Below are 14,710 nucleotides of genomic sequence, written 5' to 3' on the forward strand. Positions count from 1 at the left end.
TTCTGTGTGGGGAAGCAGGGAGAACTTGGGATGGCGGTGGTTTGGAGGCCTGTTCGCCGATGGAGGCAGCAGTGGCTTGGGAGCAGGGAGACAAAGAAAGAAGGGAAAAAGAAAGAAAGTGGACATGGAGAGAGAAAGACATACAGAAAGAAAGGGGTGGGGGGCAGGGAGAGAGGAAGAAAAAGCTGGCGGAGGGAATGAGGTCTGGAAGCATACAGCAGGCTGAAAGAAGGGAAGAAATATTGGATGCACAGTCAGAAGAATAAAGTGCAATCAGAGATTCATGAAATCACCAGACAACAAAGGTAGGGAAAATGATTTTATTTTCAATTTAGTGATCAAAATGTGTCCGTTTTGAGAATTTATATCTGCTGTATATATTTTGCACTATGGCCCCCTTTTACTAAACCGCAATAGTGGTTTTTAGTGCAGGGAACCTATGAGCATCGAGAGCAGCGCAGGGCATTCAGCTAAAAACCACTATCGCGGTTTAGTAAAAAGGGAGGGGGTATATTTGTCTATTTTTGTATATTTGTTCCTGAGGTGACATTGCATAAAGTCATCTGCCTTGCCCTCTTTGAAAACCCGTGGAATATAAATGATAATTAACATTTTCTCTGTGTACAGTGTGCTTTCTGTTTTTTTTTTAATTATATTGTTGGTAGATCATTTTGACTTGGTCATTTTAAAAGTAGCTCGCTAGCCCAAAAAGTGTGGACACCCCTGTCCTATTTTATACATAAGGGCCATGTGGAACTTAACACACACTAGGCTAGACTTTAATAAAAGAGGCCCTTCCCCCTTATCCTCATGACTTCTTGTTAGTTAAACAAGTATAGTCTATTTATGTTTTTTAATTTTTTACATAGTTTTTATTTTTATAACCAATTATATTGTAAACCACTTAGATATGTTTGATAGACGGTATATCAAGAAACTAATAAACTTGAAACTTGTCCCTAGTGGCCTCACAGAGTGACTTGCTCAAGGACACAAGTTGCTGTAGTAGGAACTGATTCTAGCTCACCAGGATCAGAGCCTACCGCACTAACTACTAGGCTACTAGGTTAAGGTGACTATACGTCCCGTTTTGAACGGGACCATCCCGTTTTCAGATCCCCTGTCCCGTTGTCCCCACGCACAGCTTTGGGGCACTGAAAGGTCCCGTTTTCAGAGATAGCGCCCTGAAGCTGTGCATGGGGACAATGGGACAGGTGATCGCTACATAACTGTGTAAAACACATAAAGTAACAGGCTCTCTATATTTAAAATTTCTAATATGAATAACCCAGGATCGTATAATAATTCTGAGCTGAATACTCGGACTTCTGGGCTGTCCTAACTTTGTCTTGATTTGTCAGTTTATCCACGTGCTAAGAAAGAGGCGATCCTGAAGAGGAGAGCTGGTAACTGCGATGATGTCGGCAATGTGGGGGCGTGTTCCTTTGTTATGGCCCTGCATCTTTCTTACACAGAGAACAAAAATAAAGTAATGTGAGATGAGAGAGTTGAAACTGCCCAAGAAGCATAAGCATACGATAAGCAAAAGAGTGAGGGAGGAAAATGCACTGAGTTGGGAAGCTGCAGTGGAGGAGAGAGCCTGGTGTGAGGTGAGGACAGGGACTGTTTTCAGCTCTCAGGATCGTGTCTCCAAATGGGCTATTTATGATCCTACTACCACTAATCATTTCTGTATCACTACTAGATTAGGCGAGTGGAAGGGAAGCTGACCTCCTGGCAATCGGGGGGAGGGGGGAGAGAAATGCTGATACACTCAATTGGGGGGGGGGGGAGAAATGCTGATGCACCCAATTGGGGAGAGCGAGGGAAGGAGGGAGAAGGAAGACCAGGGAAGGGAGAGGAGAAGAAAGAGAGATGCCAAGACCATGGGAGGGAGGAGAAGGAAAGGAGATACCAGACTTTTGAGGGAGAACTAAGAAAAGAAGACAGATGCCAGACCAGCGGCAAGGACGGAGGGAGGGAGAGAAAGGAAGGAGAGATAATTAATAGATGTCCCGTTTTAATGAAAAAAATAAATGGTCAGGTTATACTAGGTTCCCTTTTCTTGTTCTAGAAATGAGCCGATTTTCATTCTAACCACTAGTTTGCATGGAAACAATAGTACTTTGAGTAATGTGCAGAAAACATAAGTGATATATTGGAGCTAGCTTTTAGCCTTGAATTGTTAAGATGTTTATTAATGTCATAATCGGTAGTAAAAGAGAGTGCTTACATCTTTCAATTAAACCCTCACCCATTAGGGACATTTAAATCCACTCCTGGCCTTTCAGCTCCGAAATGCAAGGATTCTGGGAGTGTAGTCTTTTGCAATACCCTGTGAAAGTAGGGCAGCGAATGAAATAGCAGTGTGCTGAGGATTGAGAAGATGAAGCTTTTAGAACCGCAGTTTGTTGGCAGGCTGGAGGAGGCCAGCACCAGTGTGGTGTCGCTTACTCTGAATCGATGGGCCTTGCAATTGATTCCAGATAAGATAAGCGTGCAGATCCAAGAGAGCCGTGGCTGCACCTTTGAACCAGGAAGGACAGAGTAAACGCGAAGGCCAAACTATTTCCAGACTTCTAAGGCAAATTGTGCTAAATTAGCATTGACCATTTTGCCATTAAAGCAAACAGACATTCTGGGACGTTGAAAACTTGTAACTCATTTGACCCTGAATAAAGGAAATGCAGGAAACATGTTGCAAGCAGGAAACAAGCGTAAAGGAACCTCTGGCAAAGACTGTAGTAGCTCCACTTAAATATTCATATTTCTCTTCAGATGAAGAGTTGGGCATTTCACTTTTCTTACACATATTGCAAAGCAGGGGTCTCAAAGTCCCTCCTTGAGGGCCGAATCCAGTCGTGTTTTCAGGATTTCCCCAATGAATATGCATGAGATCTATGTGCATGCACTGCTTTCAATGCATATTCATTGGGGAAATCCTGAAAACCCGACTGGAATATGGCTCTCGAGGATCGGAGTTCCCTACCCCTGGTATATGGCTACACCAGGGATCTCAAAGTCCCTCCTCGAGGGCCGCAATCCAGTCGGATTTTCAGGATTTCCCCAATGAATATGCATGAGATCTATGTGCATGCACTGCTTTCAATGCATATTCATTGGGGAAATCCTGAAAACCCGACTGGATTGCGGCCCTCAAGGAGGGACTTTGGAGACCTCTGTTGTAAAGGGTCTCGCGTCGTACACATATGTATAGAAATGTGTCAGATGATGGTCTTGCCCAGTGCTCCAGCCGCCATGTGGAAGGCCCAGGCCCAATTCCTAGCTGAAGCTTTTCTTTCCCGGACAGGGGATATCCTGTGGAGGCTGGGTTCACAGCCCCTAGCAGGAAGGGAAATCCCAGCTATCATTCAGCAGTGGCATTTCTGCGTCATTTTACTTTGCCAGGTCCCCTGAACAGCCAAGGGATTGTCACCGTGAGGACTGAACTGGTTTGAAGGGTGCATGACAGGGACAATTCTATAATTTGACATCTTGATTTAGGCACCACAGTGGTGTGCACTGAGTGCCAATTCTATAATGGCACTTGGGTGCCCCTAAGCCAGTGGTCTCAAACTCATGGCTCGGGGGCCACATGTGGCCCGCCAGGTACTATTTTGAGGCCCTCGGTATGTTTATCATAATCACAAAAGTAAAATAAAACAGTTTCTTGATCACAAGTCTCTTTAGCTATAAATTGCAATATTATTATTAAAACTTAGCCGAAAGGAAAGATTTATGAACTATAAAGAGTTTTACCTCATGCAAAATTGTCATTTCTTTAATAAGACATTAATTATTTTTTCTGCGGCCCTCCAAGTACCTACAAATCCAAAATGTGGCCCTGCAAAGGGTTTGAGTTTGAGACCACTGCCTTAAGCTGTTTTAGAATTCTAGCATAAAGCCACGTTGTTGGGCTGAACTTTAGGTCAGCGTTTGGTAGTGCTACCCGATTCAGAGAAAAAATATTCAATTTGATTTGGCCTATTGAATTGATTTTTTTTTTTTTTTTTAAATTTGATTCACTTTTCTTATTCAATCGGATGTGCTTTTTTCAAATGGCCTGGCGGGTTTATTATTGTAGCTTCTTCACCCACCCCACCCCCCTTTGCCCTCTCCAACTCCATGCTGGTGCTGTGGTGTAAACAAAACAAAAAATACTTTTCCTCTCTTATAGGTCCTAGCTTACGCTGGCTGTCTAACACCAGCTTTGGCAGGATACACATTTCAAATCTGTATCATCAATGTTGGAGTTTCAAATATTGTAATTACAAAACAGAAAATAAAATTATGTTTTCTACTTTTTGTTGTCTGGTCATTTTATTATTCAAATCATGTTGGTCCCAGGCTCTGTTTTCTGTTTGTCTTCTGTTAACTTGCTCACAAGGGTCTCCTTCCCATTTGACGTTTTCTTCTTTCTCTGTGCTCACCATTCATCTTCCATCTCTGTACTTTCCCTTCCACTGCCATATCCAGCATTTCTATCCTACCGTCTACCATCTCTCTCTCTTTTTCCCTGCCTTCTGCCCTGGGTCAAACCTCTCTAGTCTCTTCCATGCAGCATCTCTCCCTTCTTCTCCTTCATTATCATGTGCAGCATTTCTTTCTCTCTTCCCATGCACCATTTCTTCCTGCCCTCCACCCTTTGTCCAAAATTTTTCTCATCTCCATGTATGCCTCCCTCCCCTCTACCATATGCAAGATTTATCCCTCTCACCCCTTTCTACCTCTTTGTTGCATCTCTCCCTTCATCTCCTCCACCCCATGTCCAACAATTCTTCCTTTCTCCTCTCTCCCCCCTGTGCAGTAGTTTTCCATCCCTTCCTCCAATCCCCCTGTGCAGCAGCTTTCCATCCCTCCTATGCGGCACATCCCGATTGATTTCTGGCCTCCTAAAGCAGCAGCAGCAGTGAACAGGCTGCTCGCAGCCTGCCTGCCAGGGCTTCCCTCTGCCTTGTCATCAGTGATGCGGAAGAAGGAAGGCCCTAGTGGGGAAATCCAGGAGAAGCGCTGTTGAGAGCGCTTCTCTGCACGCCGGAAACCACCATAGCTGCTGTCGCTTCAGAAGACCTGGGGGTACTGTCAGGACTCACTGAATTGGTGAGTCTGATTTTTCCAGCAAACAAATCAATTCAAATCGATTCACTGAAGTGAATCGATTCGAATTGGTGAATCTGACAGCACTAAAGTCTGACATAGGTTGGCACACATTCATTGTTGAATCATGAATTGATAATGGTGCAGTCTGGATGGACCTTACAGATCTTTATCTGATGTCATCTACCATGTTATTATGTTACCTAAATGCGCCATGTAACATGGGTAACATAGTATTCTATAAGGTACACATATCATATGGCGTGTCACTCATGGCCTATCCATGATCCACCCAGATGTACGCCCCTCTTGCAGTTGCACACTATTTGCTGCTGTATAGAATAACATGTGGTACACTTGAAGTCCAGTTATAGAATTGCCCTGAAAATGGGAAGGGGCCCTGGTTAGCTGTAAATAAAGGCATATAGAGCTTTAGCCCAGTTTGGGCAGGTGTTGGAGCAGAAGCCCAAAAAGAAGGACATGACTGGATTAAAATACATTTTACATGTGTACATGGAATTAGAAAGTTGCACAGGGACAGAAATTTCACCCATCCCTGCCTATCCCTTACATTTATCCCCCAAGACAGGGTTACCCTACATATGGGGAAAACTTGGACATGTTCTCTTTTTAGAAGACTGTCCAGGCGTCCGGACGGGTTTTTTAAATTGTGGCGTCTGTCCAGGTTTGGCAGGACTGGCTTCCAAGGATCCAGTGGCTCTCCCCCTCTTATCTCCTCGGTGCTGCAATTCTATTTTCTTTGGGCTGCTGGCAGCTCAGTGGCGTCAGCCTTCTGCTGTTGGCCTTCCTTCCCTGGAAGCTGCATCTCTGCAGTGACTTCCTTTTCCCACCGAGGTGGGACCTGCAGAGAGGTGGCTTCCAGGGCAGGCTGACGGCAGCAGGAGCTGCCAGTGGCCCAGAGAAAACAGAATTGCAGCGCCGAGCAGGTAAGAGAGAGACTACCACCAGATTCCTTGAAAGCTGGCCCTGCCAAACTAGCTTTTGGGGGCTGGACCAGGGGCGGGATGAGGGCAGAGCCGGGGGCAGGGCGGGGTCATGACTGCAGGCACTACTTGACTCATATGGTGAAGAAACCAGGCCTGGTTTGCTACAGTTCAATTTGTCAACTTGACCCATTCCTATTATTAAGTTTCAATTTGCTGATTTTGAATTTACCTCACTCATATTTGTTTATATTTAATCTTTTTACTTCTGTTATTTTATGTTGAATTATACTTGCTGTACACTGCCTTGGGAGAATCTCTTCATAAAGGTGGTTTATAAATTCAAATAAATAAATAGACAGGAGCTTAATTCTTAATCTGCTGCGGCTTTGAGCTGTTCTGAGCGGTGAGGGGAAGGCTCGGGTTTGCCTCTCCCCGGCTGTGGTTCTCCTCTTCCTTTCCCCCCCCCCCCCTTTCTTCTTCTTTTTTGGTGGGGGGGGTGTGTGTGTTGGGGGGGGAGGCCTTGCGTTCTTCTCAGGGCTCATCAGAGTACAGGCCTCTGTTTGCATGGTATTTTGGACTATGGTGTCTGGGCCTCCCCAGTGGCACAGGGTTGGGATGCTGCTGGTTCCTGGTCTTGCATATTCCTGTTTCTTCCTTATGATGATTGGATGGTTTTGGTTGGGGGGTGGGTTGGGGAGGGGTTGGGTCTGGGGGGTGGGTGGGCATTGGGGGACTTGTTGTTTCTTTCCGCATGACTGTATCTTTTTGCTGTGTTATTTTTGCTTCAATAAAAATTGCTTTACACTAAATAAATAGTCAGACCTGTGCTGGGATATTTGTAGTCCTTTGATGGCTCTTTTTCCTGCCTTAGGTTAGAAATTTGCATAATCTTACCTGTTGCAGACACTAGGGGCTTCTTTTACTAAGGTGCGCTAGTGGTTTTAGCGTGCGTAACAATGCCATGCTCACTAAATGCTAGCGCCTCCATAGAGCTTGCGTTAGTATTTTTTGTTTAGCGCGCGATAAAACCGCTAGCACTCCTTAGTAAAAGGAGCCCTAGGTGACACTTTTTAACCAAATGTGATAAACGCAGAAAAGAACGGTGCTGAAAAATGCAATGGGAAGTGTTAGGTTGAAATAAGAACATAAGAAGTTGCCTCCGCTGAGGCAGACCAGAGGTCCATCTCGCCCAGCGGTCCACTCCCGCGGCGGCCCATCAGGCCCACTGCCTGAACAGTGGTCTATGACTAATTTTACAAATTACCTCTAATCCTATCCCTCTAACCTTACCTCTACTCCTATCTGTACCCCTCAATCCCTTTGTCCTCCAGGTACCTGTCCAGACCCTCTTTGAAGCCCTGTAGCGTGCTTCTGCTTATCACATCCTCCGGTAGCGCGTTCCATGTATCCACCACCCTCTGGGTGAAAAAGAACTTCCTGGCATTTGTTCTAAACCTTTCCCCTCTCAATTTCCCCTCTCACTTCTTGTATGCTATTAATACTATATGACTAGTGTAAGCCTGTTAATGATTTTGCATTTCTATGCGATCACACCTGCATTTAGAGTCAAAAAGTTGTGAAAGGAACATTTGTATATATCAGTATTGCAAACTGTGTGCCACTGCTCCCTAGTGTACATCCTGAGATTTGAGGTGTGCCACAAGATGCCGGGGTAGAGGAGAGGTGCCGGCTGACTAGCTACAGGACGTGCCTCTCACAGCGAGAGGCACATCTTGTAGGAAATCGGCCAGTGCCTCTGCACATCTTCCCTTCCGGCACCCCCCACTGGTGGCTCAGGGCCCGTATGTAGGGCCTTTGTGCAGACATTAACGTGATGATGTCACGCATGCACGTAATGTCATCGCGTCAAAGTCCGCTCACTTCCGGATGCCTCAAGCAGCATCCACCACGTTTAGTGCGATGCGGCTTGACAAAGTTTGCAAGACATTGGTATATACATTACATTACATGAGAGATTTCTATTCCACCATTACCTTGCGGTTCAAGGCAGATTACAAAAGAGATAAAAAACGGAGGGTTACATTGGAAGAACATTTGTCCTTTCTAGAGAGGTAAAGAGTAGGTTATGTAGTTTCTGTGTGGCGGGAAGAGGGAGGGGAGAAGGACGGTAAGTTTGAAGTTAGGGCTGTTTCAGGAATTTCTTGAAGAATGTAGTTTTTATATGTATGTGAAGTCTGATATGTTTATTCTTATTGGCCTTTGATGTACCACCCTTTCTTGGTGAAGTACAGTGCGATGTACAATTATTTTTTTTTATCAGGTACTGTACGTACACAGATTATAGTCAATTTTTTTTTCTCTGTCTCTTTTCAGGCAGAAGAGTCTCACAACACTGGAAGCCCTTCCAAAGGCTTCTTTTCCAAAGGGCTTCAGAACCAGCCATCGAGCCCTGTGTCTGCCCCTGTGAAGTCGAAGCATAGTCCAGGGTCACCAAAAACAGTATTTCCCTTCCCCTATCATGAATCTCCTCCTCGTTCCCCTCGCCGAATGAGCTTCAGTGGCATCTTCAGGTCCTCCTCCAAAGATTCTTCCTCCCCCGGTTCCAGTTCATCTACCTCACCCGGTGGCATCAAATTCTTTACAAGATCTCGGAAAGGTAAGACTTTCCACCATCTTCTTTTCGGACAATGTCTCTGAGCCTAGCACTTCCCTTAACTTTGTTCTTTTTATGTAAATACACACCTGGAATGTGCACGTTACTAGTGGCCCTGGCTTTAGACTCTACTGATAGATGACTACTTGTGAAGAAAGTTACATGTTCTGAATAAACAGACATCTTTTGTGAAGATTAAGGTAGAAGGTATAAGTGCACAAATAGGTAGTATGATGGGAGGTCTTGGGGATAGGGCTTGTTGACAAGGAGATTTTAGTTTTTAGAAGACAAGAGCTTAAGGACAGATGTTATCAGTATGGACTACCTAAGTCATTTTTATTTGTAAATCTTTATTCATTTTTTAAATCTTGTAATAAGTGTGACATCATATCATAACATTTTAACTTAAATACAACACTTAATATTCTTCAATAATCCATCATAAAACTTATCTCCCCCCTCCCCATTCCATAACAATTTTTAAAATCACATAAAAGCCTATAATAAATGTCATGTTATTTTACTGTTAATTCCAGTTATTAGTAACTAGGTCTCACTGTATAAAATGGGATTTGTGGTAAAATAGCACAAGTTAGTGGAATAATAATCCATCTTAATAGTAGCCTGTGTTGATAATTTCCCTACTAAAATGTTTTGTTGACTGTAGTGCATTCTGTTGGATTTAAAGATGGGTGAAACAGGATTGCAAATACTACACCATGCTATGGCATAAGTTCAGATGCAAGGGAATTGCTAGAATTTTTATTACAGACATCAAACTATTTATATTGATCTTGTCCTATCCTCTCCTACTCTAGCTGAGATCATTTCCATGCATCTTCTCTCTTACTCCTGTTGTTCTGTCTTATTCGTCTATATGCGCCATCTCTCTTATATTTATTTATATACCATCTATCAATGGAGGTTGTCTAGCGATCTGCATTCAGGTACTCAAGCATTTTATGCTATGCTGTCATTATGATGTTTTAGTGTGTATTGTGTTGACATTTTAAGTGTTTGAACATTTTGCTGCTGTAATTGTCTATTGCCTATTCTTGCTGTACGTTGTCAGGAAGACAATGAAGATATAGATAGGAGCTGCCTTTTTGCTGTCTTAACTAGTTGGATTGGAATTGTAAGTGGATTATGATGATTGCACACTGATGTTTAATTGTATTGTTTTCATTATGTATGTTTTTTTGTAAAATGCCTAGGGTTAGGCGGTGTATAAATTTTAAAAATAAATAAGTAAATAAATGTCCTTTGTGGAGGAACTGAAGACCTGACTATTAGCAACTATTAATTGTAGGATGGTTAACAAGACTAAGAATGTTATAATGCCCCTGTATCGCTCCATGGTGCAACCTCATCTGGAGTTTTGCATTCAATTCTAGTCTCCTTATCTCAAGAAAGATATAATGGCGCTAGAAAAGGTTCAAAAAAGAGCGACCACGATGATGAAGGGGATGGAACTCTTCTCGTATGAGGAAACACTATAGGAGGAAATTTTTTTCACTCAGAGAATAGTTAAGTTCTGGAACGCATTGCCAGAGGTTGTGATAAGAGCAGATAGCATAGCTGGTTTTAAGAAAGGTTTGGACAATTTCCTGGAGGAAAAGTCCTTAGTCTGTTGTTGAGAAAGACATGGGGGAAGCCACTGCTTGCTCTGGATTGGTAGCATGGAATATTGCTACACCTTGGGTTTTGGCCAGATCCTAGTGACCTGGATTGGCCACCGTGAGAATGGGCTACTGGGCTTGATGGACCATTGGTCTGACCCAGTAAGGCTATTCTTATGTTCAGAAATGAAAAGGAAGGACTATCCCAAAGAATTTGACTGAAGTCCATAGAGTGATTTTTCAGAGTGTAATCTAGGAAGATTTATGCATCTTTTCAGTAAAGAGGTGGTCGGTGGGGGAGCTAGGGCAGAGCCTGTACTTAACTGGTTAGCGATGATATTCAGTCCATTAGTCAGCTAAATAAATTCAGACCAGTGCCCAATTATTCACCGAGCTAACTGGGCACTAGTCTTAATTTCGGCTGGTGCGCAGTTAATTCAGTGCTGGAGCCTAGACATGGCCCTTCATTGAATGTCCAGATTCAGTTCTGCCCGAGGCTGTCAGTGGCTTAATAAACACTGATCAATATGAGTTGAATATTACTCCTATAGATGCCAAGAAACAGCCACGGATAAGGGTAGAAGGGTGAGATGGAGAAATAAAAAGTGAGAGACACATAAGGTTCTTTCTTCTTCTCAATTCTCCCCCCTCACTTCCTGTACCTTCAAAAAGCACTTTTCAACACAGTTACTGAATTTTTTCAGTCCTCAGGAGCTTATTGACCCTGTCAACCATGGCTTTTCTCCCCTTAGGCTTGCCTCTCATGAAAACAGTGATCAGGCTTAGTACATTGGCATTGAGAATGTGATGAGAGACGAAAGGGGAGAGTGAAAGAACCCTCAAATGAGTGCGACATACTCCTAATAAGTGAGACTCGTTGTAAGAGAAAGTAGAAAAACTTTCATCAAATATTTCATAAACACTTCTACTGATAAGAAATAAAGAGCAAAACAAGTACAAGAAATAACAGATGCAAAAGCTGAAACAAAATCAAAAACAAAATTACTACCAATAAAATATAACAAGGAGGAAAAAGCTTCAAATCCCAACCTCCACCCTACAGAGATCCAAAGAGAAGCATAAGGGCACACTAAACCACTTTTTACCATAGTTTTGTTAAAGGACCCCAAAGACAACTAGTTGATTGTACTGGGAATGCTTGTTGTAAATGTAAACCATACTGGGGAGAAAGACACCTTTAGTTCAGTAAAGAGCAAACAAAGAAACCCAAAACTATGGCCCCCACGTATGTCCACACAAAGGCAAAGAACAGTATTAGAATAGAGTCCAAAAGATGACATCATACTCAGTATAGTAGTCAATGATACAATTTTTTTTTTTAATCTTTATTGATTTTCCAAACTTCCAATGTGCAAACAATTTCAAAATACATAATAATACAAGAAAAGCACATTAAACTTATAGACATTAATGAACAAATATTTTCCCCCCACTCCCACCAAATAATCCAATAGAAGATACCTACAAGAACCTACCCATATGTTCCCTGAATTAAACTCCAATGCAAACCCCTCCCCCTCCCCCTCCCACCCATCCACCCTGGATGTTTATGCTGAAAGGTCAACAAAATTAAAATAAATTATCATTCCTTACAATACTTAGCCAATGGTTCCCAAACATCCATAAAATTCTTGTACCGTCCCTGTTGTATGGCCATTGAACGTAATGATACAAATTTATTATATCAGTGATCCTAGGTAAGTCCATAACCCAAAACAGTACCATGTTTCATGCTGTATATGACTGAAAATAGACGAGCCTGGCTAAGGCTATTTAGAAATAACCAGCCAAAGAGCTTAGAAAAATGTTTGTAGCAACTGGTGTCCCAGTCAGCTCCTTCCTGCTCTCACTTCAGTGCACGTCAAGGGAGAAAGTCAAGCAGTGTGGCCTAGCAAAGGAGAGAGGCTGCGGTTCAGTCGGTTCTGCTGTGCTGCAGCTGCTTGAGTAGCAGCTCATTTTCTGACTGGTTTGCACGATTTAAAATGACCCGAAGTATGTATGCCAAATTCAGCAACTGTTTTGCATACTGATAAAATCAAAGTCAGCAAACAGCAACAACAAAAAAACCAAATAGAATAGTAAAGTGAAACATTTTTTATTGGACTAATTTAATACCTTTCTTGACCGGCTTATGGGACTTAACATCCCTTCCCCGTGCCCAAACAGGCTCCCGACGAAGGGAGTTGTAATGTTCGAAAACCAGCCAAGAAATATATTAGAATAAAAAGCTATCATGCCTTGTCACTTTGACCTACTTTGACCTTCATTTCGGTGTATACAAGTGGGCTATCAGTGTTACAACACTCCTTGACATCAGTATGGTAACTTTAAAATATCGAGATAACTAATACTTGCAGCATTGTGTGGTTTCCTCGGTCTGAGAGTTCCTGTTTTTGCTCTGTCTCATTTTTCTGGGTAGCTTTCATAAACGAGGGAGGCCAATTAGTTTATTGAATACTAGTATTTTAGCCTGTTGCATTAACGGGTGCTGTCTGTCTTTCTTTCCCTCCCACTTCCCTGTGCAGCAGCCACAGCAGCATTCCCTCCCCCTCCATGTCCCTGTGCAGCAGCATTTCCCCCCCCTACTTCTCTGTACAGCAGCATTTCGATCCCCCCCCACTTCCCTGTGCAGCAGCCACAGCAGCAGCATTCCCTTCCCCACACCACTTCCCTGTGCAGCAGTAGCATGTCCCTTACCCCCTTCCCTTCCCACGGTCCCCCCCCCAAACACAGTACCCTGTGCAGCAGCACCATTTCCCAGCCTTCCCTATGCAGAAGCAGCATTCCCCACCCCCCACACACACACACTTGCCTGTGAAGCAGCAGTATTTCCCGGCCTTCCCTGTGCAGCATCAGCATTTTCCGCCGCCCCCTTCCCAGCCGCCGCGTTGAAATTAATAGAAAAGCACTGCACCGCGCTACCGCTGGCTTCGGCATCTTCTATCTACTGCAGCCAACCCTAGCGTAAACAGGAAGTAGTCAGAGAGGGCGGGCCACAGTGGACAGAAGACAGCGAGGTCAGCGTTAGCGCAGTGCAGCGCTTTTCTCTTAATTTAAAGGCGGGTGAGCCGGCCAGAAGGAGGAGGCTTTGGCGGTGGTGGTTTGGGCAGTGAGTGAGGGCGGGAGGGGGGAGTTGGCGGCTATGCTGTTTCTCCGAGTTGTCTGGTCGCCGCATCCGCACTCCTGCTTGCCACGGACCTACTGATCACAGATCAGAGATCACGGAAGCACGCAGGTAAGTACGCATGCACGGCTAGGGTTTTATTATATAGGATGGATTCTCAAAGGGTTCCACAGCATTTAAAATGGATTTGAGCGATGTTTAAGTTTATTGTATCGCCAAGCGTCTGCCCCCATAACTGACTTCATTTGAAACAGATAAGTAATTTTTTGAATTACAAATACAAAAAGCAGTTTCACTTATATTTTTTGTATGGAGGGCAGTGAGAGGGACTTTTGTAGTGCGATGATGGTCCCTCTTGACAACCGTTGCTGGCATTTTATATGACACTGTTTGGTTGGTGACTGAGCACTTTATTAATTGAATGCACTAGTAGAGTGTTTTGTGTAATGTGTGTACCATTTTATGAACAAATAGACTTGTGTTTGCACTTGGTATATTGATTTTTCAACACAAGCAATTTATTTTTGAGCTCCTAATATTGTTCTAGCACATCTAGTGCTCTCCTGCTTTTCTGTTCAGCTCCCAGTTTCGTTGTTCTGCCTGCACCTCCTTATTTCAAGCGCAGTGGGAAGAAAACTTGAGCAGATGGCCGTTAGCGTGTCCAAGTGGCACTGGAGAAGCAGCAAGCCAGCCCCAGAAGGAAAACAAAAGATTTGACAAATCCACAGCTCAGTGTAAATTACCTTCATTAGCAAATATAAATCAAGCTGCTTAAAAGAATGGGCAGCATTAGTGACCTCCGTGTGTTGGCCTTGCAATAAGAGTGCTTGGAACTTGGAATCTAATAAAGCTGTAATAGATGAATAATTCAGAGGAATGACGGATTTCAGATGTGACCGGAGATGAGACATTTCAGTTACGGGGGAAAAGGAATGGGATCTAGCTCACACTTTTTCAGTCGTCGCTCAAAAGTGAGCTACATTTGGGTACAGGTGTTAACTTACAATCTAAGGCCATGAAGGGTTAGTTACTTGCTCCACTCCATCACAGACTCTGAAACTGTGGATTGAAGACAATGTTTTGATTTTATTTTTCATTTTTCTTTCCAGTTTATGAATTATTTTAATCTCATTCATTGTTTTGCCACTTGTTTTGTTTTATTTTTATCATTTAAATTTCCCCAGAATTCTATTGTTCAACGGTTCCTCCCTTCTGTATCTATTCTTATCTCTCCTCTCTTCAACCTTCCAAAGTCCTTTAGATCAATGTAGTCTTGTCAGAATGTTTA

At 43.4% G+C, this 14,710-nt stretch overlaps 1 protein-coding gene across 5 annotated transcripts in view; it reads left to right on the plus strand.

Moving 5' to 3' along the window:
* Nucleotides 1–14,710, plus strand: part of PRKAG2 (protein kinase AMP-activated non-catalytic subunit gamma 2) — a 642,927-nt gene that overhangs the window by 166,319 nt on the left and 461,898 nt on the right. For all 5 annotated transcript variants that reach the window (XM_033931676.1, XM_033931673.1, XM_033931675.1 and 2 more), the window contains one exon: nt 8,379–8,661. In XM_033931676.1, coding sequence (XP_033787567.1) covers nt 8,379–8,661 — 283 coding nt within the window. The remainder of the gene's footprint in view (nt 1–8,378; nt 8,662–14,710) is intronic.

This window comes from Geotrypetes seraphini, chromosome 2 (assembly GCF_902459505.1).
Source record: "Geotrypetes seraphini chromosome 2, aGeoSer1.1, whole genome shotgun sequence".
Taxonomy (NCBI): Eukaryota; Metazoa; Chordata; class Amphibia; order Gymnophiona; family Dermophiidae; genus Geotrypetes; species Geotrypetes seraphini.